This window comes from Xenia sp. Carnegie-2017, unplaced genomic scaffold, assembly GCF_021976095.1.
Source record: "Xenia sp. Carnegie-2017 unplaced genomic scaffold, XeniaSp_v1 HiC_scaffold_23, whole genome shotgun sequence".
Classification (NCBI taxonomy): Eukaryota; Metazoa; Cnidaria; class Anthozoa; order Malacalcyonacea; family Xeniidae; genus Xenia; species Xenia sp. Carnegie-2017.
In genome coordinates this window covers 720,284-745,442 of record NW_025813486.1, presented here as the reverse complement: position 1 = coordinate 745,442, position 25,159 = coordinate 720,284, and the positions used below count along the sequence as shown (strand labels likewise).

The window sequence follows — 25,159 nt, the reverse complement described above, 5'->3', positions numbered from 1 at the left end:
ATACAGTTTCAAAGTTGAGTTTTCAAAATTTTTGATAACATAAGTTTTTTAAACTTTTTTGAAACTTGGTTTTGAGTAGCTTCCGTTCAAGATGGCGTCCTTGCCTCAGCTTGGAATCAACCAACATTTAAAGCCGTGATTGAGGAAGCCGCTCGAGTTATTAAGTAACACAATTGTTTTCTTGGTTTGATTTTTGTTTCCAAAGTAAATTTAGCACAGCTTTGCACAAATACGTTCTGGCTCTACCCAGGCCACCACGCCACTGATAGTCATGGCATATTGGAGTATTTTTGGCAATCTATTCTTGGGAGTACACACTAATTCTCAAATTGTATTCTAATCTCCCTCTTTTGATTGTGCTTTAAAAGTTCTATCCCATTGCTTGTTGCAGTCAATTTAACTTTACCTCCGTGTAATGAGTGATGGTGTTGTAATTTTTTGTTTTCAATTATTAAAATGTTAATTGCAAAGTTCATCTTTCATCCAATCATAATGCAATTCTCGCCACCATTTCAATGCGATATTCGATAACGATACTGAATGCTATTATATATGTATGTGTTTCACATAAAACTCAAGTGTGTAAACGTAAGACATATACTGTAAATTTATACAAGTTTTGAAACTTCTAAAATCTGTATTTTTATATAAAATCAAGTTAACAATATGTTTGCTTGTGTTTACAATGACACAAGGATTTCAAATATTTCAAATGTTTTATTTCAAAACATAAAACATATTTACATTCTTTGGAGTCAGGTGACTCAGTGTGTTTATGCAATATCAACTCTCCAACTCTTCAGAAGAGTCTTTCCGAAGGGACCAAAGTAACTGTTACACACACAAATACTTTTGTGCCAGAATGTTCAGATTTGGGTAGTATTTATTTGTGTGCATTCTAGTAAAGGAATTGCTTTGACACTCCTGGCATATGATGAACTTATGATCTCATGCCAAACTACTGCCAGCAATTAACATTACTGCTGGTAGTTGGCTGTGTATCATCTTCAATTTCAACAGGTATATTTTCTTGTTGCCAAACAGAGCTCGTGAATTCCTAAACTAAAGTCTAGACTCCTTGTGTTTCTCCACAATTTCAAAATGCAACCTTTTCTGACGAGGATCGAGAAGTGTAGCCTTAGCCAATGTTTCATTTCCTTTGATGTTAACAAAACGTCGTAGCATCTGAGCAATCGATTCTTGTTTTAAAGGAATTTCTACTTCACACTTTGATGTCTACGTCACACTTTGACCATTTCACGAAGTTTTGGATATTATAAGACGTTACAATGGCTTCGAAAAATTACTTTGACAACAATCGCGAGCTTGAAACACTCAACACTGCGAATAAAGATACACAACCAAAGAAGAAAAAGATCGATTTTGTTTTAGTTTATAATGACACAGATAATCATAAAATGCGTGACATTCGCAACAGATATGAAGAAAATTTAAAAAAGAGAGGCTTAGTATTAAATACTGTCTCATTATACGATGAGGTAAGTAAAAAATTGGGTTTTTTACATTGTTATTACCATTGTTGTTTTGGGATGTTTTGTTATCAAAGGGACGTTTACTGACGTATTTCCGTCAATTAAAGGGATGGTGGACTTCCAGTTCTAAATTATTTCAAATAAGGGGTTGGGGGAAGCGAAATAAATAATCAACTTTCCTCCCCATCCCTTATAATTTAATGTAACGATTTGAGTATTTTACAGTTCTACGTTCGAGAGGTTTGTGTTGTGGTGTTTTAAATTTCAGCTGTTCTAGATACAACTAATTACCTAAAGGGAGACATATTCAAATACAATGATTGTTTTTAAGTTCAAGCGTTTGAATATTTATTGTTTATATTCAGCTCGAAGACAAGAACATATACTTCGTTTTGGTGCACGCGCCGTTAGACCCAGTCCTTTTCCAAAAAGCAGAGGACATGCATATTCAAATGCCATTAAAAGATGAAACCAACAGTGAACCGGTCACGTTTAACAGTGAACCACAAAGTATACTGACAAGGTTCTATAGAAAGCTCGTAGATAAACGCCTTGATCCATTCACAGTAAAGAAACCCACCGTTCGCACTCAAAATTGGAACACGGTGACTTCCTTTTCAAAATCAAATGTTAAGGCTTTTCAGAAAAAGACGACAATGGTTTCTTTGAAAATGCTGAAAGAAGTCGAATGGTAAAACGAATTCTACAGTTGACATCGTTCACAATTGACGAATCAATGGAAGTCATTGAAAACATGACGACGACACAAAACTTGATGAAGGTCACGGTATTGAACAATTGGGTCATACAGGAGTGTATGATTCTTACTATCCAATGCATGATGGACCTTCAATAATACATAATCACGTGGACAACGATCGGCAAAAGTTGCGCGCAGACTGGGCAACATTTACAATGTCTTTAAAATACCAACCTTTAGATGCAATCCGCGATTATTTTGGTGTCCGTGTTGGTTTCTACTTTGCATGGCTTGGGTTTTATACAAGTTTTCTAGTTCCTGCAGCTGTTGTGGGTTTGTTGTGCTTTCTTTATGGACTTTGTACTATGAACACATCCCAACCATTGAAAGAGATATGTGATGAAAAGAATGAGAGGTTAGTGATCTTTGATTTGAGAAAGAATGTAGAAAGTGTCAGCGATAACAGGTGGTACATAGTGTCTGCTAAAGCTGATGGTAAATAGTGTCAGCTATAGCTGGTGGTAGATATTGTCAGCTGTAGCTGGTGGTAGATAGTGTCAGTTATAGCTGGTGGTAGATAGTGTCAACTATAACTGGTGGTAGATAGTGTCAGCTATAGCTGGTGGTAGATAGTGTCAACTATAACTGGTGGTAGATAGTGTCAGCTATAGCTGGTGGTAGATAGTGTCAACTATAGCTGGTGGTAGATACTGTCAGCTGTAACTGGCGGTAAATAGTGTCTGCTATAGCTGGTGGTAAATGGGGTCAGCTATAGCTGGCGGTAGATAGTGTCAGCTATAACTGATGATAAATAGTGTCACTAAAGCTGGTCATTAAGTAAACTTATAGGCATCTTATATCTTTTTAAGATTATTCTACATGTGTCCACAATGTGATCGCCACTGTAGCTACTACAGTCTTACATCAAACTGTCATTACTCCAAACTAGTTCATGTATTTGATAACGAAGCGACCATATTTTTCTCTGTCTTCATGTCAATATGGGCGACGGTTTTCATTCAGTGTTGGAAAAAAAATGAAGCGAAGCTAGCTTTTTGATGGAACGTTTACGACTTGCCTAAAGAATACGAGCCATTGCGTCCTGAATTTGTGAACAACGTTGACACAAAGAAAAAAAATCCAGTGAACGGAGAACTAGAACCATATCTACCATTAGGTATCATAATACGACGCCAACTTGGCGCTTGGACAGTTGTTATTTTCATGTTACTTGTTGTTGTTTCAATATTAGTTGGCATCGCTGTCTACAGAGCTAGTGTACCTGCCGCTCTTTATGCTAATTCTAGCAAAGATATCCGTGAATACGCTGGTGCTTTGACGTCATTCACAGCAGCCTGTATCAATTTTGGGATCATAAAAAGTTTGACATTTGTGTATAAAAAAATCGCCGTTTATTTGACAAACTGGGAGAATCCAAAAACGGTGTCCGATTATCACAATAACCTCACATTAAAAATGTACGTCTTTGAGTTCGTGAATAAATACTTTCCACTCGTCAACCTTGCCTTCTTTAAAACCAGTTTGATCAACGGTAATCCCTCGAAGTACAACAGAATCAATGGCGGACGGATTGAGGAATGTAGTGCAGCTGGTTGTTTGATTGATGTTTGCATATATCTTTTCGTCTTCATGACTGGTAAACAAATTCTGAGCCTGGGAAATGAATTTGTCGTACCGTACGTAGCTGTTATGTTTTCCTTTTTTATGTACAGAAGGGGATAGTTGTGATCATTTCCTATTTCTTATCATTTTAAGTACATTGGGGATGTATGTGATCAATTGTTTCTTTTCGTTTTTTACCAATGAAGTTCATTGATTCGATTAATTTTAGACTTTTACAACGAGTTCCCGTTATCGCATCACGTGATCATTTTCAATTCTCAAACTATCACAATGAGAGATAAAAGGGGAAAATTGGGTCATTTTCTTTTTTAGTTGCCTTAAGAAACGATGGAGGGATCGCTCCCGTTCTTTATACAAGAATAAAAAGATACCTCAATGGGAAGATGATTATTGGTTGGAGGAAGAGCCCGAATTTCGCATATTTTACGAATATCTAGATATGGGTGAAGATTGAACAATAATTTTTTGTACACAAACACAACTATCATCACTATAAAAGAAACAAATAACTTTTTCTTTCAGTGATTCAGTTCGGTTTTGTGACAATGTTTGTTGCCTCGTTCCCATTGGCGCCTTTATTTGCCCTAATCAACAATTTCGTGGAAATCCGAGCTGACGCCATCAATTTTGTCGTGAATTATCGACGTCGTGTCTCAGAGCAAGTTAAAAATATCGGAATCTGGCTTAAAATCATGGAAATACTTACGACAATATCTGTTGTCGTAAATTCGTTTGTCATCGCCTTTACGACTGATTTTATACCAAGGTATTTCAATCGTTTTACATTTTAATGAGAATAAATTGGAAAAGTCATTGATTTTCTTTGCAACAATAAGAATTATCTCTAACCTAGTAGAATTAGTTGAACTCATTCGTCATAATTAAAGCAGATCAAATTTAAAACACTTTAATTATCAAAAGAGTTTCTTTATTTATTTAGGTTTGTGTACGTCCATTACTACAGCGAAAGTGGTTCTCTCGAAGATTATGTAAACAATTCCCTCAGTTATATCAAGATATCTGATTTAGAGAAAGACAGTCATCCCGAAGATCCTTACAAAAATCTGAACTACACACTGCCTTACTGCAGGTAATCACAATAAAATTTAATCATAAACCATAAGCAAAGTAGACAAAACATTTAGCTTCCTTATCCTCCTGGTAAACATGATGAAGAGACGAATCATTCAAAAAACACAGTACGCTACATGATTTCCTAGCTTGTTAAAAGCTTTCACATTGATAGAAAGAGGAGGTCCATAGATACTATCATGAACCGAAAGTCATAATTTATACCAGATTCTTAACTTTATTTCACAGATTCAAAGAATATTTGGAACCAAATGAACCATATAACTTCAGTAAACAGTATTTCACCGTAATGATGTCTCGTTTCATTTTCATCGTCGTCTTTCAATATGGTATCTACGTCGTAAGATATTTTGTAAGATGGTTGTTTCCTCAAGTTTCCAGCTCGTTGCAGACAAAGATTGCACGAAAAATGCACGTGACCAGAATGCGCTTTCGCAAAAATGTGGTTGAAACACTGGGTCTATAGTATGCATTTATAACATTTCTCACGGTCGAATGAAAAATTGGGAATTCTAACGACAGTTGTCATATTTCACATCATGGCTTTGAATATGTATTTTTTTGTCTTAAGACGATAAAATGTCAGAAAACACTGGAAATCAACAAGGTCATAAAAAATATTGTACAAAGACTCCAAAAATCATAACAATTCACCTCCTTGGGGCACACTTTCATTTTTTTTTGTTTGACCTTCAGTCTGCAGTTGTAATCATCTCCATTCTGACTTCAATATATTTGAATTATTTAATAAAAAACATATCCTGCATTTTGAGCTTCATCACGCGTTTTTTTCTACTTTCATCACTGAAATATTACTGGTTTATAAGTGTTTCCATTATAAAGTGTGTTTTCATGTGACGTCATAGCGGCCATGTTGACACAGTGTCTGGCTACATTTAACTGATTTTTCCATAGGCGTACTGGACGAAGGGACAGTGGGAAGCTCCTCCCCCCCCCCCACACACACAAGAAAGTTTGCAGATTAAAAAGTCGGGAAAATTTTAAACGCTAGTCAGGCGAAAATATGGCAAAACCTTCATACTGAGTTGGGAAAAATATTTACTGCCCCCCTCAGAAAAAAACATTTTTTTCTATACATATACTTGACTTGTCGTGAGTGTACTTTCCGTGGCATGCAAAAGCCTATAAAAACAATTATTTCTTTATCTATAATGACTCATTGCTCTAAAACTAAGGCTATATTAAACTAAAAATTTGGCAGTTTAAATATGTAGCTGGAACAAGAGCTTTTGAGATGTTTCAATAAAAAATAATAAAAATAAATAATTACATAAGTTTGACTGGAACTGTGAGGGCGGTAGGGGAAATGCGTGGTGTAAATATTGAGCCTTGACAAGTTTTGTTTTGATAGAAGCCCTGATACTGTAAATTTCAAAATCGATTATATTTTCAAACGGATTTTGTGCCAGTAGTTCTTAATAGTTTCGAGAACTATTGTAGTCCAATGGAGGTCACTAAAGAAAACTAGTGCCCATGCCTCCAGTCACAGCGAGAGTGACGACGATGATCGACGTCGACTCTCGTTTTCAAAATGTTTACAAGGCAATGAACGTTCTCAACGCTATCACGAAATAAAATGAAAGACTTCAAAAATATGTCCACCATTGAGGTTAAAAACTGTGGCAATGCATATTTCGCTAAGAAGCAGTACGATTCAGCCATCGATTGTTATAGTAAAGCCATTGTAAGTGGTTTAATTGACTTTGATAAAGTTTGATAATCCTCGCCAATTTTTGACATTCATATCGCAGCAGTGAAAACCATTGTATTTAATCAATAATAAGGCACAATGCATAACGATCTCTGCCTTTCAAATACTTGTGTTTTATAATCATTGAACATACAATTTAGATTTGAATTTTTAAAATGAAATTATGAACATTTTGACATAATTGATCATCGTTCCTTTAATTGTATTTTAATATAAACTTTGTAGTCCGTGACGAAATATTTTTACATTAATATTCTGAGTTTCGATTGTGTCATTCTGTGGTAGATATCAACAGAAAATCTTCCCCTTGTTTGAAATTTCACTGAACATATAAGATATTGCCCAATCAAGCTTTTTAGTGATATTGATACAGATGGTGGTACTTGGTACAGTACAGTACCACATTTCATACATAGTGTTATCCATCATTGCACCCATATTTCCCCTTTTATGTGTAGAGCAAAAGTCCAGACATGGCAACATTGTTCACAAATCGAGCCTTATGCTATTTGAAGTTAAAAAAATGGGAGCAAGCTTGTAATGATTGCCGGCATGCCTTGGAGATAGACAGTAATATTGTGAAAGGGTACTATTTTCTTGGTCAGGCTTTACTGGAACAACAGTTATTCGATGATTGTATAACAAACTTGCAAAAAGGTTGGAATGGCAATGTTTTTCTTTGTTAGAGATGAACATTGCAAACTTTATTTCATTTGCAACATTGCTAGGCCCAAGAAGTAAAACTCAATGTACAAAGTTCATAATTTTTAGCTTTAGACGCTTCCAAAAAACAGAAAAGTAATTTTGGTGATGACATAGCATTTTCTTTACGAGAAGCTAAGAGAAAGGTAAACTTTTTTGATCACAACCACATGTGGTGATCTTTTATATCTTATGCAACCCAATTGCTTATAGCGTTTTCAAAAACAAGAGGAAAAAAGAATTCAAGAAGAGATTGAATTGCAGACATATTTAAATAGCTTAATCAAACAAGATTTTGAAAGGTAATGAATTTCTTTCCATAAATGAATAGGCAAAAATCACTAGATTGAGACTTTTACATCAACTCCTGTACAAGTTGCAACGGCATTCTTTAAACTCTTTGTTATAAATTTGGCATTAATATTCAGAAAGATAAGTGCAACTTCCAAAAATGATGATGGAGAGAGAAACAGACTTAACATTGAAGCAGTGAGTCGTCAATACCTGATTTTGAAAAAATAAATTTCCAGTCTAAGAATGTCACCATGTACGTAGTTTGACAAATTTTATGCAACATACATAGGAAAGTCGAATGGCCGAGGTCAACAAAATCTTTGCACAAGTGGATGAAAGACGAAAAGTAATTTCTCTGAATTGATTTGGAAAATCTACTTTGTTGTTGTGTCAGTGTTTTGTCTTCATACAACTATATATTAAATTTCTTACATGTTTTATATCTTGTTACTTAGCAACGTGAAGTACCGGACTACATCTGTGGAAAGATCAGTTTTGAGATCATGAAAGATCCTGTGATAACCCCTAGTGGCATTACGTATCCTTTACAAAAAAACAATCCCATGATAATCCCTAGTGGCATTACATATCCTATACAAAGAACTATCCCGTGATAACCCCTAGTGGCATTACATATCCTTTACAAAAAAACAATCCCGTGATAACCCCTAGTGGCATTAGGTATCCTATACAAAACACGATCCCATCATAACCCCTAGTGGCATTACGTATCCTATACAAAAAACACCCTCTCAAAGAAAGATTGCCTAGACGTGGAAAATACATAAGTCCTAAATTAAATAACTTTAACCTGTCTGAGAAAGGAATGTTTCTTTGATTTTTATAACAGATATGATCGCAAAGATATTGAAGAACATTTACAGGTAAAACAAAATATAACGCTTTTTATGAAGTCAAGCTCAAACAGTGGTAGTCCGGGAGAGGGTCACAAGTTTCAGAATGCATTATATTACTGATCAGTTTGATCTTTGTAATGGTTTTGGTAAATTTTATGTTATAACATAGGTAAAAGTTTATTAAAATCAAAGGTTAGAAGAAATGCAGTTAGGAAACCAGTAAATTAGTAATTTAGAAACAATTTTACCGACATATGCTCCTTTATGAAAAAGCAGTAAAGTCTGAATTGTCTGATATAATAATGCCATTTTTGATGGTGTAAAAATCATTGTGTTTCAGAGAGTGGGGCACTTTGATCCAGTTACAAGGACAGAACTAACACAAGAACAGTTAATACCTAACTTAGCAATGAAAGAAGTTGTCGATACATTTGTCAGTGAGAATGATTGGGTTGTAATGGAATACTGACTGTGAAGGGTTTGGGGTCTTTTCTTCTTGCTTGAGTTGTTGTTCTCATACTGTTTGTGAGAAGTGAAAGATTGGAAAAGTTAAGTGTGTGAAAGAACAAGAAATGATAAAATAAAGTAAAATAAATGGACCACTTGTTGTCCCATCACTTGTACACTGATGCATCCAAAAACTGTAACTTGTCATAATAAACTTTGTGTGATGCTATCAGGGATGATTTTGACTATTTTAACTCAGAAGATCACACTTGTAACAATTACTATTTTTATGAACTACTTTTTAAAATCCCCCTTTTGTGTGTTGCATTAGTTGAGACCATTTCAACTGAGAGTAAAGCATTGAACTAAAATACGTGGAAGTTGCGGAACGCTACCTTTTATACAAAACCCTCATAATTTTTTGAAGCCGTGATGATTTTACACCCAGACACGCATGTGTAGTCAATCAATTATTACTCCGCGAGAGAATCGCGAAACACTAAACACGCGTGTCTGGAGTAAAGTCTCCCATGTCTGATGTAAGATTTGGCTTCAATTATTTGCTTCAGGAAGCATTCCATGTATTTCAGTTTAATGTTGTAAAGGCTATCTCTTCTTGCTATCATTTGAGAGAGACATGTTGCATTACTGAACACGAGATAACAAATGTGAACTTAGCCCGGAGCCTGACCGTGGTCTAGAGCCAATATGTGCCAGAGCATGACGTTGACCTAGAGAATGACCTTGGCTTTGAGCATGACCTTGGCCAAAGAGCATACCTTGGCTTAGAGCATGACCTTGGCGAAAGAGCATGACCTTGGAGCAAGACCTTGGCTTTGAGCATGACCTTGGCCAAAGAGCATACCTTGGCTTAGAGCATGACCTTGGCGAAAGAGCATGACCTTGGCTTAGAGCAAGACCTTGGCTTTGAGCATGACCTTGGCCAAAGAGCATACCTTGGCTTAGAGCATGACCTTGGCTTAGAGCATGACCTTGGCTTAGAGCAAGACCTTGGCTTAGAGCATGACCTTGGCCAGTGGCTGTCCAGGATCAATGTGGGAACAATGAAACATTTAACATTTCATTGTTTACTTCATTATACATATATCCTTAACAATTAATATAAAATAAAGCACTTGTTCACTAAGACCCGATGTAAACAATATTCTCTGTTGCCCTCAATGTTTCAAATATCAACACCATTGGAAACATTCAAAGTCTCCAGTTAACAAAACACACAGTTTCTCTGGGTCTTAGGAAACTACTATTAAATGCTAATTTTACATAAAGTAAATGAATATAAATTGACAAGTTGTAAATTAAAGCATAAAGTTGAAAATTAACGTAGACAAAGTTATTCTTACAATAAAGAACTAAAATATGAATACAATGTATAAGTGTCCAGCACTTGTGGCAATGATAAGAAATTGAATTGTGCAATAAATCAATATAAACAGGTAGAAATTTTACAGCTAATACATTTACATCACTCGTGATATTTTGGAAATTCACATTGAAAAACAGCACAGGTGACTGGGGGATTTTCATGGATATAGTTTCTCGTGAGATATGTTACCTTTAATCTGGTGAACTTTCTTCTCTGTTTTTTAGATAAGCTTCAACTTTACAAAGATTGTCTTCTAAAGAATTGATTTTTAATTTAATTTACAATGAAATATTAAAGAAATATAAAAACATTTTCCATGTTTTTACAGAGTTAGGTACGCACCCTGTAATGTTTGGGAAAAACAAAAATTGCATGGTAAGCAAGACGACCAAGTGCTAACATTTCCAAGCAATTTTGATTTCCTCCCAAACTTTTACAAGTGTTTTTAACAGGCTATTTTATTAATAGAAGTGTAACTCATTGTCAGTTAGTGCAGAAATAGTATTTTTCCTAGAAAATACATATGTAGGAAAATGCATTAACATGAAAGCACAATACATAATTGGCTACACAAGCATGTTGACTATTCCAATTTTAATTTTTTGATGAAAAAATGCACATAGCAATAACTATTATTGGAGGGTGCTAGACAATGTAGGGGGATGGGTGTGCAGACTCCAGTATAATATACATCCCTGCGTGCAACATAGAACAAAACACTACCATTACCTTTAATGTCTAATGGTTCTTTGGTTATATATTCCACAGTTCCTGTAGGTCTTTCATCTGAAGAAACAAAATCATCCGGCACATGCTACGTACTTAATCCAAAACATAAATGAACATTTTGTAAATAAATAAACATAAATTTAAACACGCACCTTTTTTAAGGTCACTCTCAACCTTTTCCCACTCTGTTTGAAAGAAATATATTCAGACAAAATTCAGTAGGTAGTCATGAAATGTTTTTGCTGATAATTTATAACCTTTGATGACACACCTTTTAGTAAATGACTGGCATAAAGTCTATGTGAAGACTCCTTCCTCTCTTTATTGTCAAATTGTGAATTTCTAGGAGAGTTACTTCGCCTACTTCGTGGGCTAGATCCACCTGACTTATTATTGTACTCCCTAGAATTAAAATGGGAGCTGTTTAAGTTTAACATGAAACACATACAGCCTAATGCAAACAAGACTGGAAAGTTTGTATTGCGCACATGACATCTCGAGTGAGCAGTTTTGAGAAAACTAGGCTTTTGGGCATGCTAATTTTGAATCTTACATAGGTGCAAATTTCTCAAACTTTCCAGTCAGGATTACAAGCGACATTGCCCCAGATCAATAAACTTCGCACAGTTCAACATCCCCAGAAGAAACGCTTCTTGAGTTGGGACCATGACCAAGTTGACCCCAAAATGAATGTCTGCTTCCCAAAAGTTTTGAGATGTAATGGCTTACTGGTAAATGCTTCAAAGCGGGAAATTTTTCACAGAAATGTCCAATTCTGTTTGGTTTCCGCCATAACTAGACATTTGAGTGAACATATGGAATTTACCCTTCCTCAATTATCGAGTGGGCTACGCCGTTTTATCTTTCATTACTCAATGAGTTACCATCCCACACTACACATGCTGCCTATCTCCAGTGTACACATAAGATAATTTCACGGTTTTGGAAAAGCATTTTCACAAACATATAGTCTATAGGATCACTTGATCAATGATCAGTTAAAACTTCATATTATGGACATTTATTTTACCTAGACCAAAAGTCACGCTTCTTCATGTCTCCTCTTGAGCCTAAACAAATTGAAAAATTACTTTAAATTGTCAACATGTTAATGGAAACAAAACAGAAAAAGGATGGTTTCACTTTTACAAACCTTTGTTGTTAGCTCGATTGGCAGCCATGTTGAACGTTAGGTAATTATATAAAATATTGCGAATGTTGTCAATTGTCATAATCAAGTTTTTTTGCTGGGGGTAAATCATTGAACTAAATATATAAGTGGGGGGCTGTTCACATGAGCCCGGTAGCCGGGATTCAGCGAACTGTTAAATCCTTTTGGCAAATGGAAAAGATCAAATACTTCACAACAAAAAACTTCTTTGAGCAATTTCACTATGCTCTGACTTTCCAAATGCACAAAACCTTTAAAATAAAAACAAATTACTTTGCCTGATTTGAAAATTACGACTAAAATGACTTATGACGCTTAAGGTACTCATTCCCCTTAGAAGTAAATTTTTTTAATTCTGATGATTGGCAGCCAAAAATAACAGTATTAGAAAGTTCATACTCGTACAAATCGCATCACTCTAATTTTTTTGTCATAACTCATTAATTATGCTAATTAACCAACATGGCGGCTAATTAATTACCATTAAATTAGTCTCACGGCAAACATGATAACTCAAGTTCTATTCGTAACTATGAGACACAATATATATTTGGGAAGCTTATAACCTGGGCTAGTGCATGACACTCTTGGATTTTGGAAACTATTTTTAGAAAAAAATTTGAGAAAACTGAAAATATTAGAAATTTTGACTCTAATTAAGAGATCAACATTCAATTAGTCATCATTAAAGATAAATACAAAATTTAAAGAGTGTCAGGCACTAAAATAGTTCATTTGCTTTTCACACACAAAATTTTAGCCTAATACTATTAATAATAAAGAAGTTATGGTGTCACAAAGATAGTCCTCTTTGCCGAAATCATGAAAGTAAGAAATTGTTATTTAAAGTTATAGTTGTGTTTTAATGACCTTAAAACTGCCTCAGAAATGACCAGGTTCATAAGTTACACCTTCTTTGTCTTTAGCATCATCTATATGTTTTTTCTTAAATGCCTGCACTTTTCTTCTTTTTTCACCTTTTCAGAGCTCATTTTGACTGAGAGGTTGATGCGATCCCGATCGCAATCATGAGCCCTTACTGGCAAACAAACCGGTACTATGTCCAATTCAGTTAGCATCTTTAACAAGGAAATGTCCCCATCATTGAACTTGAGTATAGCCAAGTAAGTGGCTAGAGCAACAGTTTCTTGTTCCACATAAATTGTCTTAGGGCACCGATCCCAGATAAGACCATTCAGACACTCGCTTACATTCTGGGTCAACCCGTGTGTGCATTTCGACAACAAGCTAGGGTTGCTGAGATTATCTAATATGGGCTCTATTAGCTCTACAATGCAATCAGGAATACCATTCTTATGTACATATGTCTCTTTATCTCTGGTAACCACACCAACTGTCACTTCCAATAGGGCAAAGCTGATGCGGGTTTTTCATTTGTTGAGGCTACATGAAAGAGAGCTGCCTTAATCTGCTTAGCCATTTCATTTACATCATTCAGATTGTTTCTCACAGCTAAACCATAATAATTCTGAAGCATATCAATTTTTCCATCAGTAAGTCTCCCTTTTCCACTTATTCCTTTCCCATCACTCAATTTCACCCCTTTCTTCAGATTCTTTAATTTCCTTAGACGACTTCCCACCCTCTTTGAACATGCCCGATACATTCTAACTTTTAGGAGTGCACTCTTCTCCATATGGTTTTCTTTCAACAATACTATTGTACGTAGCAGAATCTCCATCACCAAGCATACTGGTGTACTTTAAGCCTCTGGTGTTAACCGATCTTTCAAAAATCTTCACTGCTCCCGATGATTCCATGTTATTTGCACTCCCTTTATGGTTGATCTTACAATTATGTGATGCTTTCCATGAATGGTACCTGGGATCACTTTGCTTTTTCCCCCACTTCAAACATTGTTGACACTTGTCTGACAGCACCTCAACATCTATGCACTTCTTGGTGTCCAAGGAAATAGCTGTTACGATTCCATTGTGCGAAGCATGCCCCCTTTTCTGCCAAGTACCATCCATTGAAATACCACATTCTCCATTGCTGTTGACTTCTCTCACCTTCAAAGCACTGGTTAGCATACTATCATTTGCCAACTGTTTGACAGCAGGCAATAGCTTCTTATTTTGAATCTTTGTAAACACACGACGAGTAGGTGGAGCTGGCATATTCATTATTTTGCAGAAGGTGACCATTGCTGCATGTCCTCGTCCAATTTCTCTGAATGCCAACACAGTTCTAACATTCATTTCGTGGGAATAACCTTGCTTCTTCGATGTAGTGAAACAGTATTTCCAGCCACATTTTTCTGCATTACATTGCAAAACAATGTAATGTGAGAAGCCATTCTTTTTTCTTGATGTCGACATGAGAACTTACATTGCCATCACATTCTGGGCATTTTAGCAACTCGTCAAATACCCCAAACAGCAAGGACAAGTCCATAAATATTGTACCTTCTCTCAATATACCAATAGGCGAAGAAAATGATCCATAATTTGCACTAGGCGTGCCGATTTTAACTCCAGAAGGCCCTCACTAACATCATCTTCACCGCCGGCGCAGCCATGTTTGGGCATCTTGGCATTTTTGATGGGGAGTTCGAACCGCTTTCTCTTCTATTTCGCAAATTTCCCATTTTTAAACAAAATATAATCCAAATACAACAGGGTTAGTTATAGAACACTAAGAAACCAAGTTTTCGCAGTAAAATACAAAATTTCAACCGTTTAAACCAGACTTCGAATCAGAGGACAATCACTCGTGTGCTCGCTTTGGACAAAGATTGTCCGTTACTATGGTGTCCAAATTGGACCAATCAAAAGCAGCTAGGAGAAAAGGCTTTGAAAATACATCCACCAAAAGAAGAATTCAAAAAAATTATTTACGGAGGCTTTTATCATAAGAAAAAGTTGCTAGAAAGTGGTTGCTAAGGCGTTGTCAAGGGGAAAAATTATGGAAGGATGATTTCAAAAGTCTTTTCCACATAAAAATATACCTCCTAGATAAAAACAAACTATGTAATCTTAAAATACAGTATCCCAACTACCTAGAACATCAAAAAAAATTTTTTTGAAAAAATCTTAAAAATTTGTCTTTGTAAGGGGAATGAGTACCTTAAGAGGTTGTAAGTTTTGCGCTTAAAGTTTCTACTCGTTTCAATGACTCAAAATCATTTCACGCCTCTATGAATAACGGTTACCGGGCTAATCTGAACAGCCCCAAGGTTATCTTTAGGCAGGCCTGTACTTGCCGTCTTAAATGAAGCGAGATTTTACCCCCGGTAGAATGCAGGTCCGATAAGGTTTTCCACCCTTACAGACCTGAGAGCTGGTCTGACAGTATGAGTTTGTCTTGGTAATATACATTCATAATGCATAAGCCTTGCTCATGAAGAAAGGTTGTGTCGAAAACACACATACTGTATTTTCCTAGCCCCCTAATAGGCCCGCATCATATCGAGGACCTATACCCCACCTATACTACTATCGACGAAACCTATCTAAAATTTTACGAGGAACTAAATGAACCCCGCTCTCTCTCGCAAAAATCCATCTCTCGTACAAGTCCCTTTTCAAAAGGTTGCAAAACAACAACCCCTCCCCCCGTGCAGCTTAATATTTAAAGCCGTCTGTTTAATCGTGATTTTCTCACTCACGCACAAGAAAGGAGCCTGGAGTTTTGCAAGAGTAAGTACGGCAATGAAGTGAGTCGCTGTGAACGGCCACAAATTCTCCTTTCGTCTTTCGAGAAGTTCTCAATTTTGTACCAAACTCATTTTGACTGCAAAACTAGATTTAGTAGCCTAAAAAAAGCATACAAGATATTACATGAAGTAACAGTAGTATGTCGAGAAGCTAAACGATTGTAAACAGTTGTCATTGTTTGAAAACTTACTTCGTTCGTGGAAGATTTGGATACATGGAAGAGAAGTCAGCTAAAATATGATATAAAAAACCTCAAATAATCGTATACACTCAAACTAGGGGAAATAAGATGTTCTAGCTTGTATGAGATTTTTGGTGGCTATTGTATGAATAGACGAGTCACGTGAGATTTTTTTCAAGTATTACTTTTATACCTTTTACTTAAAAAAACTTAATTTTGGAAGTGTGCTCCTTTAAAAGCAATCACCATTTTCATTTGCTTAATTGTACGGCATATTTATTTTCTAAGAAAAAAATAGCATCCCCTTGCACCTCCAGTAATTCCACCCTGTTAAAAAATTACACCCTAAGAACCTCCAGTAATTCTACCCCTGTTATAAAAATAGCACCCTCTTGCACCTCCGGTTATTCTTCCCCTGTTACAAAATAAAATCTAACAAAGAACACCTCTAACAAAGTGAATGTTAATATAGGAGAAGCATGTTAAGCTTTAAACATTACAGCTTAATATCAACTCACTTTTTTTACCGGAAAGACATTCGCTGGATTTTCCAACTTGAAGAACTTGTGCTAATCTATCGACGGAAGTATGGACTAAATTTTCCCGCAAATCAACTGACACTAAAAATAATAACGACACCTGTGTTTATGATATTTCATGAACAACAAAACATAAAGAGGAGGGGGGTTTATGAAGCACACATTAATCATACTTTCAATTATCATAATACGCTACCGTCAGAAGGAATTTCATTTATAAGTTCAAGAAGTTCCATACATATCCCTCTCAGATCATAGATGCTCAATAAATTTGTGTAGTCAAGTTCATCCTCCATTACCTAAGAAGAATAAACAAATCAGAATAAGACTGCATTACCACAGAGAGTTTAAAAAAGAGTTGAAGAGTACCAAACTTTAAAAAAAAGTATGAAACAAATATTTTGATATTATGTTTTACGCTTATATTTTTACATAGAAAAAGAGGCGAGCTCTTTAGCTTTCCAGTCACATGTCTTTCATTTCATAATAATCAGAAATGATAGAGTATTCTTGTTGAAGTTGAAATTACATTTTCCCGCCGTTAGTAATTGAATACAATTACTGAAGATCCTTTAGTGCGGTATGCTACAGCACAGGAAAAAGCCGCTGTCCATTTGCGTTTGTTTGAAATGGCGGTGAAATCTCATTAATCAGTGGAATAATGCAATTTTTACTAGCAATTTTTATTTGAAGATAATTCGATTGCTTCCGATTTTTATGAAGTATTAACGTATCATCGAAACGCTAAAGAGCTCCTTTCTTTTATGCTAATAAATATTTAAGCGTAAAACACAATATCGAATACACGATACACTTTTTATAAACACTTCATTATTGGCAGTAAAAATAAAAGCTATTTTATTTTTCTTACTGCTAATTTGATGTAAGCTTTTCTACCTCTCCGGGTTCCATGTCATTGTCGTGGTCTTTCTCATCCAGCTGTTTCTTCGTCGCGAGAAAACTTTGAAGAACACCGAACTGAAGTTTAGAAAATACGAGCATGATGCTTTTACATTCATCGTTCATCGCGAGCAAGTTGCCACGTTTTTGCGATATGAAGCAAATTGGTCCCAATATACTCCATCTGTACAGGTTAAAGAAAGATTATTGATTAAATTCTCACATCAGGAGAAAGTCGTGACGATGCAAAGTTTTAAAAAACACTGCCTTTTGATTCGTAGTATGAATCAACTATACATTTATTTTAGTTCTCCTTTAACTCCCATTTCATTTTGATTTATGTATCATGAGCTGAACATCCATCGACTACCTACCTTATGAAATGATGCTATTTAAAACCTATCATAAGATACAGTTACATGTTTGTAAATGTTGATCGTCCATGTTAGTAAAGTCCTGAGAAGGACTGTTTTTATTGTTGATGACTGACGTTTCAATAACCTTAGCGGTAGTCATCTTCAGAGTCAAACGAGGAGTAAACGTCAGGTTAGCCGTATTTGTTAGCACAGTAGATTGTGACAGCATTCTCTCTGCGTACCACCTTCGTGGTCTGACGGACTGAAATGTTTTTGTGAAGTCTTACACATATTTATGGTTAACTCAATTGAATAATTTTATACAATTCATACGTATTTTCCCCCAAATAAACATTTTAGTCATTCCGATCATAATTTGTCTACCTTATGAGACCATCACTCAGTTGAATAACTTTATACAATTCATACGTTTTTTCCCAAAAATAAACATTTTAGTCATTTCGATCATAATTTGTCTACCTTACGAGGCCATGTAAAGGACACAAAGGAAGTTTTCGTGTTTGGTCTTTGGTTGAAGGAGGTGCCAACTCCTCGTTCGTCATACGACAGTTTGGCAGTGAAGCAAGGTGTTGTGGGTAAGACGTCAGTAAGACACCCGGTTGGCACGTGATCCAGTCAGCAACCAATTGCAGCAGTGATCTTGGTGGAAACAATGAGCTACCTTGCATTACACTCTCTGATGTCATCTGCTCATCTACAGAAAAGATTTCATGACACATTTCAATTCAAAGTCATTTCGTATCTCTCGGAATTGAGACGCACAGACGTTGGACGTACAGGACAGGACACACAGAGTTTGAATGGACGTACAGGGGAGTACACACAGAGTTTGAATGGACGTACAGGACAGTACACACAGAGTTTGAATGGACGTACAGGACAGGACACACAGAGTTTGAATGGACGTACAGGACAGTACACACAGAGTTTAAATGGACGTACACGAGAGTACACACAGAGTTTGAATGGACGTACAGGACAGGACACACTGTGTTTGAATGGACTTACAGGAGAGTACATACAGAGTTTGAATGGACGTATAGGAGAGTACACACAGAGTTTGAATGGACGTATAGGAGAGTACATACAGAGTTTGAATGGACGTACAGGAGAGTACACACAGAGTTTGAATGGACGTATAGGAGAGTACACACAAAGTTTGAACGGACGTACAGGAGAGTACACACAGAGTTTGAATGGACGTACAGGAGAGTACACACAGAGTTTGAATGGACGAATAGGAGAGTACACACAAAGTTTGAATGGACGTATAGGAGAGTACACACAGAGTTTGAATGGACGTATAGGAGAGTACACACATAGTTTGAATGGACGAATAGGAGAGTACACACAAAGTTTGAATGGACGTACAGGAGAGTACACACATAGTTTGAATGGACGAATAGGAGAGTACACACAAAGTTTGAACGGACGTACAGGAGAGTACACACAGAGTTTGAATGGACGTACAGGAGAGTACACACAGAGTTTGAATGGACGAATAGGAGAGTACACACAAAGTTTGAATGGACGTACAGGAGAGTACACACAGAGTTTGAATGGACGAATAGGAGAGTACACACAAAGTTTGAATGGACGTACAGGAGAGTACACACAGAGTTTGAATGGACGTACAGGAGAGTACACACAGAGTTTGAATGGACGAATAGGAGAGTACACACAAAGTTTGAATGGACGTACAGGAGAGTACACACAGAGTTTGAATGGACGTACAGGAGAGTACACACAGAGTTTGAATGGACGAATAGGAGAGTACACACAAAGTTTGAATGGACGTACAGGAGAGTACACACAAAGTTTGAACGGACGTACAGGAGAGTACACACAGAGTTTGAATGGACGTACAGGAGAGTACACACAGAGTTTGAATGGACGTACAGGAGAGTACACACAGAGTTTGAATGGACGTACAGGAGAGTACACACAGAGTTTGAATGGACGTATAGGAGAGTACACACAGAGTTTGAATGGACGTATAGGAGAGTACACACATAGTTTGAATGGACGAATAGGAGAGTACACACAAAGTTTGAATGGACGTACAGGAGAGTACACACATAGTTTGAATGGACGAATAGGAGAGTACACACAAAGTTTGAACGGACGTACAGGAGAGTACACACAGAGTTTGAATGGACGTACAGGAGAGTACACACAGAGTTTGAATGGACGTACAGGAGAGTACACACAGAGTTTGAATGGACGTATAGGAGAGTACACACAAAGTTTGAATGGACGTACAGGAGAGTACACACAGACTTTGGATGGAAGCACAGAGTTTGAACGCACAGGACAGTACACACATGCCAGACACACCAAAAGACTTTGCAATCAAATTTGATGACAGAGTAAAGAAAGGACATTAACTTTGGGGGTGGGAGAGTGTAGAAAGGTCACATACAGGAGTAACAACAAAAATTTTAAGATACCTTCAGACTTGAGTTTATACATTGGATAGAGGACTGTGACTGCAGTGAGAAACTGCGATGAGAACAGTGTTGAATGCTTGACCATTGACTCTAGAGCTGGTAGGGAACTGGGTACAAGAATACAGTAGTCGTAAATGATGGCTTGAATTAAATCCAGAACATCTTGAATGTATGAACGATGTTTCTGTAAGAGTTGAACAAATTAAATTAAAAACACTTGTGATTTTCACATTTACATGTCGCCCAAACTACTTCTTTTTTCTACGTACACATCTATCAAAAAAATTAACTAACTAGTCATGCAAGTCATCTGTGTACATCTATGAAACCTAGGAAAAATCATGCATCTTCACACAATCTTATATAATATCCTGTAAATTTATATTATCCAGGATTGTGTAGGATCTTAGCAGAACCACTGGCGTAGCCAGCCCGCAAGCGTACAATGCCAGTGCAAGGTTAAGAACTGTTACACAAATTGGCTCTAAAGTGAGCTAGATAATATTTCTATGTAATCTCTACCAACCATAATCCAAGCACCAACACAATCCAATATGGATGAACATTCTAATCCAATTGACATGGATAGCAGCTTTGACAATATTTTCAGACGAAACTCCTAAAGAAAACATTCATGAAAGAAATTTCAAAATTTGAAGATATATGTGGCTAAGATACAGATATTTCCTACAGTAATTTAATTAAATGGACCATACAGTACAGGGCTGTTTCCATTCCAAAATGTACATATTTACCCACGGAAACAACCACACATTTGACTGGACAGAAACTAAACTACTCGGACATGCACAAACAAAACACACATGCAAATTCAAAGAAGCTTGATACAGTAAAGACAACTACACAATAAACAGACATAACGACATACCATCATATATTCACAACTAAAAAAAAAAGACAAAAGAACTACAAACAACATCCTCTACAACATACAACAATACACTCTACCAATATCAACACCAATCACATCCACAATACACTAAAACCCATGGCAACACATTTTACACCATCCAATCATATTAATACACCAGCTAATCCAAATAGACGCTCTAAACATCTACAAGCTAAAAAACAACTGTAAATAGATAACTTCCTCATTCTTAAGAAGGCTTGAAGCACCGAGTCGAAAGCTCAATAAAATAATTTTACAATCCGGAGAAACTTTCATTTTTGATACATTAAATGCCTGGATTACCAATTTTCAAGTATATATGTATATCTATACATTGTAAAGTTAGTTTTAGATGTAGATCAGCCGCATTAACAAAGTCCTGAAAACTGATTGTTGATGATAGTGTTGAGTGATTAAATACTTCTGCCTGGTCCTTAATTACGACATAAGCACAAGAATAAGCATTAATGTCCTCATTTGTAATAAACTACAATAAGCGCAAGCATAAGCATAAGCATAAAAAGAATGGAGAGTTTTGATAATCTTGTACTCATGATTATGCTCATGTGGCAAGTGAGGACTAGGCTATCAATAGGTAGGTAGTCATCTTCTGAGTGATGTGAAACAGTCAACACTGACACCAACATTTCTTCTTGAGACTACACTAATCTGGAAAATAAACATCTACAAATATGTAACGATATTCCTGGGTTTGAATAATGCACTTTAAATTGTTATTTCTAAACATATATGTTTTCCAAAAATCCGATCAAAAGATGACATACAATCCTAGGAACATCAAAAGTCAGAAAGTACAAATAAATGTGTTTTACGTAAAGGAGATACCTTAATTTCATCATGTGGACTTAGATTGAACATCGTTGCAAATTGTAAATATTTGCAAATTTCATCTATATTGCTCTGAAAATGACTGCAAATTATTTCCAAAAGTTGTAATTCTTGCAGCGCAGAGAGTTGTTTGCCTTCATTGAAAATAAATTCATCGACAATTTCACCTATTACATCAACATTATCAAGATCTTCCTCAGAGATGTCAAAGTGAGCACAACGTTTTAAAGCGGTCACAAAATAAACTTCTTGTACGTTCAAGGTACGTTTCCACGAGGAAGGCGGAACTTGTTTCTTCAGATTTTGACGAATAAACAAGACTTTTGATGATATTTCAGACTTCCACGATGCAACATCTACACCAAAGGACAGGCCATCGTTATACATACAAAAATCTCAGGTGATTCTGGTCTAAAATCCAAACCACAAGTTTGGCTTGGAGTTTGAACCGAATATTAGATTATAGTCACTATTCAACTTACTCCAAACATCTTCACCGCTACGTTCTTGCATATTGGCTGATTTCAGAATCATATATCAAAAATTAATCATTTCTACATTCAACACAAAATATCTTTAGTTTCCATTGTGTAAACTGCTATAAAAATTGTTTTTAAACAATGTTTAACTTTGCTGGTGACTTTGGTCACTTTGCAAACGAAGCGATAAAACTACATGAAGTATTTTCCGTTACAACAAACTGACAGAACCACTGACCTGAGGAAACAAGGGCCTGGAACTGTGAACTGCATTGGTGAACTGTAATATCAACTGTAATATCAACTGTGAACTGTAATATCAACTGGAACAATTACTCCTTTTTATCAACTTTTAAAAAATCTCTTATAGCAGAAAAATATACGATTTGAACTGTGCAACAACTGAAATAAAAGATCAAAAACCATGACCAGCCGACAATTTAAAGAAGTATAATATAAAACAAATTCCGAAGAAGCAAGACATCTTGAGATTGCAAAATATGCGTCAAAACAGGACGAGAAGTAAACTGTAAATAATCGACTTTATTTCAAAGTCATCCTCAGACAGAATGACATTTAAAACCATACATACACATATATATATTTACAACGCATGAAATAAGTAAACGGAAATAAGCAATAGAAATTAAATAGTGTGATATTTACAATGAGTTGGAAGAGGTGTAGTATTTCAAAAGGATGAATTGAAACTGCCGACCCGACTGGTAGAATGAGTGTGTTATAAATTAAGAAAAGAGTTGTAATTCTTTGCTAGCCTTAAGTCCCGTGTTGAGAAAAGGTTTGTTATGTTTGATGAGTAGTGCTTCAAGAAAAGCAAGAATATGGTAGTTTTTAGATTTGGTTGAGTGAAGTATTTTATAGTTGTTGAATACAAGGTTTTCTATAGGAGAGGGAGTTCTGGGAGGTGGAGGGAGATCATTGAGTTGCGAGAACTGGTTTTGTAGAGTCGCCAGGAATTGAGCGTTTTCGCACTCAGAGAAATGCTGACCAACTGCACTAGAAGAGAGTCTGGTTGCATGTTCTCTGAGCCCTACAGACAGGCATCTTTGTGTCATGCCAATGCAGGTTTTACCACAGCCAGGGCAAGTTATTTCGTATAAAAGATTACTGCGAGAAAGTTAAGGAAGTTTGTCCTTGTTAGCGACAAAATAGGACAGTTTTTTAGTGTCATACATAGTAATAAGTTTCACCGGTTGTGAAAGATGTTTTTGTATTTTCTTAAAACAGGACTTTAAGAGGAAATCAGCACGCATGCCAAGATATACTTTTATATCAGGTGGCAATACAGCTGTTACAATCATTATGAATTGTATGTGGATGCACAGCATACTTTTATATCAGGTGGCAATACAGCTGTTACAATCATTATGAGTTGTATGTGGATGTACAGCATACTTTTATATCAGGTGACAATACAGCTGTTACAATCATTATGAATTGTATGTGGATGCACAGCATACTTTTATATCAGGTGGCAATAACGCTGTTACAATCATTATGAGTTGTATGTAGATGCATAGCATACTTTTATATCAGGTGGCAATACAGCTGTTACAATCATTATGAGTTGTATGTAGATGCATAGCATACTTTTATATCAGGTGGCAATACAGCTGTTACAATCATTATGAGTTGTATGTGGATGCACAGCATACTTTTATATCAGGTGGCAATACAGCTGTTACAATCATTATGAGATGTATGTAGATGCACAGCATACTTTTATATCAGGTGACAATACAGCTGTTACAATCATTATGAGTTGTATGTAGATGCATAGCATACTTTTATATCAGGTGGCAATACAGCTGTTACAATCATTATGAGATGTATGTGGATGCACAGCATACTTTTATATCAGGTGACAATACAGCTGTTACAATCATTATGAGTTGTATGTGGATGCACAGCATACTTTTATATCAGGTGGCAATACAGCTGTTACAATCATTATGAGATGTATGTAGATGCACAGCATACTTTTATATCATGTGGCAATACAGCTGTTACAATCATTATGAGATGTATGTGGATGTACAGTATACTTTTATATCAGGTGACAATACAGCTGTTACAATCATTATGAGTTGTATGTGGATGCACAGCATACTTTTATATCAGGTGACAATACAGCTGTTACAATCATTATGAGATGTATGTGGATGTACAGTATACTTTTATATCAGGTGACAATACAGCTGTTACAATCATTATGAGTTGTATGTGGATGCACAGCATACTTTTATATCAGGTGACAATACAGCTGTTACAATCATTATGAGATGTATGTAGATGCACAGCATACTTTTATATCATGTGGCAATACAGCTGTTACAATCATTATGAGATGTATGTGGATGTACAGCATACTTTTATATCAGGTGACAATACAGCTGTTACAATCATTATGAGTTGTATGTGGATGCACAGCATACTTTTATATCAGGTGACAATACAGCTGTTACAATCATTATGAGATGTATGTGGATGTACAGCATACTTTTATATCAGGTGACAATACA

At 36.1% G+C, this 25,159-nt stretch overlaps 5 protein-coding genes across 6 annotated transcripts; 3 read left to right on the top strand and 2 right to left on the bottom strand.

The window, feature by feature from the left end:
• Positions 1 to 1,004: 1,004 nt before the first annotated feature.
• Positions 1,005 to 2,188, top strand: LOC124447943. The gene is made up of 2 exons (XM_046998938.1): positions 1,005 to 1,499; positions 1,859 to 2,188. The coding sequence occupies exons 1-2, from the start codon at positions 1,290 to 1,292 to the stop codon at positions 2,186 to 2,188; spliced, it is 540 nt and encodes a 179-aa protein (XP_046854894.1). The 5' UTR covers positions 1,005 to 1,289.
• Positions 2,189 to 3,256: 1,068 nt separating this feature from the next.
• Positions 3,257 to 5,695, top strand: LOC124448446 (anoctamin-4-like). Its single transcript, XM_046999461.1, has 5 exons — positions 3,257 to 3,890; positions 4,150 to 4,280; positions 4,360 to 4,603; positions 4,778 to 4,927; positions 5,158 to 5,695. The coding sequence occupies exons 1-5, from the start codon at positions 3,418 to 3,420 to the stop codon at positions 5,393 to 5,395; spliced, it is 1,236 nt and encodes a 411-aa protein (XP_046855417.1). The 5' UTR covers positions 3,257 to 3,417; the 3' UTR covers positions 5,396 to 5,695.
• A 760-nt stretch (positions 5,696 to 6,455) lies between these two features.
• Positions 6,456 to 9,273, top strand: LOC124447921 (E3 ubiquitin-protein ligase CHIP-like). Its single transcript, XM_046998917.1, has 9 exons — positions 6,456 to 6,634; positions 7,120 to 7,318; positions 7,433 to 7,509; positions 7,577 to 7,665; positions 7,792 to 7,852; positions 7,947 to 8,003; positions 8,113 to 8,195; positions 8,508 to 8,541; positions 8,855 to 9,273. Exons 1-9 carry the CDS (start codon positions 6,527 to 6,529, stop codon positions 8,981 to 8,983), a joined length of 837 nt encoding a protein of 278 aa, XP_046854873.1. The 5' UTR covers positions 6,456 to 6,526; the 3' UTR covers positions 8,984 to 9,273.
• Positions 9,274 to 10,110: 837 nt separating this feature from the next.
• LOC124447924 lies at positions 10,111 to 12,382 on the bottom strand. 2 transcript variants are annotated; one of them, XM_046998920.1, is made up of 6 exons: positions 12,231 to 12,361; positions 12,108 to 12,147; positions 11,349 to 11,479; positions 11,230 to 11,262; positions 11,078 to 11,134; positions 10,111 to 10,601 (listed from the first exon to the last, which is right to left on the bottom strand). In XM_046998920.1, exons 1-6 carry the CDS (start codon positions 12,337 to 12,339, stop codon positions 10,540 to 10,542), a joined length of 432 nt encoding a protein of 143 aa, XP_046854876.1. In that variant the 5' UTR covers positions 12,340 to 12,361; the 3' UTR covers positions 10,111 to 10,539. The 2 variants fall into 2 exon arrangements, with proteins under 2 accessions (XP_046854876.1, XP_046854875.1); XM_046998919.1 differs by lacking the exon at positions 10,111 to 10,601 and having other exon boundaries at positions 10,857 to 11,134; positions 12,231 to 12,382.
• A 2,845-nt stretch (positions 12,383 to 15,227) lies between these two features.
• On the bottom strand, positions 15,228 to 22,911 carry LOC124447919 (uncharacterized protein C7orf26-like). The gene is made up of 11 exons (XM_046998915.1): positions 22,855 to 22,911; positions 22,620 to 22,735; positions 22,135 to 22,493; positions 20,902 to 20,994; positions 20,376 to 20,559; positions 18,385 to 18,619; positions 17,546 to 17,732; positions 16,845 to 16,947; positions 16,628 to 16,729; positions 16,119 to 16,158; positions 15,228 to 16,026 (listed from the first exon to the last, which is right to left on the bottom strand). The coding sequence occupies exons 2-11, from the start codon at positions 22,669 to 22,671 to the stop codon at positions 15,996 to 15,998; spliced, it is 1,386 nt and encodes a 461-aa protein (XP_046854871.1). The 5' UTR covers positions 22,672 to 22,735; positions 22,855 to 22,911; the 3' UTR covers positions 15,228 to 15,995.
• Between the last annotated feature and the right edge of the window lie 2,248 nt (positions 22,912 to 25,159).

Excerpts from the sequence above, each read along its gene's own strand:
- LOC124447943 (XM_046998938.1), top strand. The coding sequence starts at position 1,290 with ATGGCTTCGAAAAATTACTTTGACAACAATCGCGAGCTTGAAACACTC. Across the intron at positions 1,500-1,858 it reads CTGTCTCATTATACGATGAG|CTCGAAGACAAGAACATATA; the intron begins GTAAGTAAAAAA and ends GTTTATATTCAG.
- LOC124447924 (XM_046998919.1), bottom strand. The coding sequence starts at position 12,339 with ATGATTTACCCCCAGCAAAAAAACTTGATTATGACAATTGACAACATT. Across the intron at positions 12,148-12,230 it reads CAATCGAGCTAACAACAAAG|GCTCAAGAGGAGACATGAAG; the intron begins GTTTGTAAAAGT and ends CAATTTGTTTAG. Across the intron at positions 11,135-11,229 it reads TGAGAGTGACCTTAAAAAAG|ATGAAAGACCTACAGGAACT; the intron begins GTGCGTGTTTAA and ends TTGTTTCTTCAG.
- LOC124447919 (XM_046998915.1), bottom strand. The coding sequence starts at position 22,671 with ATGATTCTGAAATCAGCCAATATGCAAGAACGTAGCGGTGAAGATGTT. Across the intron at positions 20,995-22,134 it reads GTCCACATGATGAAATTAAG|GAGTTTCGTCTGAAAATATT; the intron begins GTATCTCCTTTA and ends TGTTTTCTTTAG. Across the intron at positions 16,730-16,844 it reads AAATGAAATTCCTTCTGACG|TGTCAGTTGATTTGCGGGAA; the intron begins GTAGCGTATTAT and ends TATTATTTTTAG.
- LOC124447921 (XM_046998917.1), top strand. The coding sequence starts at position 6,527 with ATGAAAGACTTCAAAAATATGTCCACCATTGAGGTTAAAAACTGTGGC. Across the intron at positions 7,319-7,432 it reads TATAACAAACTTGCAAAAAG|CTTTAGACGCTTCCAAAAAA; the intron begins GTTGGAATGGCA and ends CATAATTTTTAG. Across the intron at positions 8,542-8,854 it reads ATATTGAAGAACATTTACAG|AGAGTGGGGCACTTTGATCC; the intron begins GTAAAACAAAAT and ends ATTGTGTTTCAG.
- LOC124448446 (XM_046999461.1), top strand. The coding sequence starts at position 3,418 with ATGTTACTTGTTGTTGTTTCAATATTAGTTGGCATCGCTGTCTACAGA. Across the intron at positions 3,891-4,149 it reads GGAAATGAATTTGTCGTACC|TTGCCTTAAGAAACGATGGA; the intron begins GTACGTAGCTGT and ends TTTCTTTTTTAG. Across the intron at positions 4,604-4,777 it reads ACGACTGATTTTATACCAAG|GTTTGTGTACGTCCATTACT; the intron begins GTATTTCAATCG and ends TTATTTATTTAG.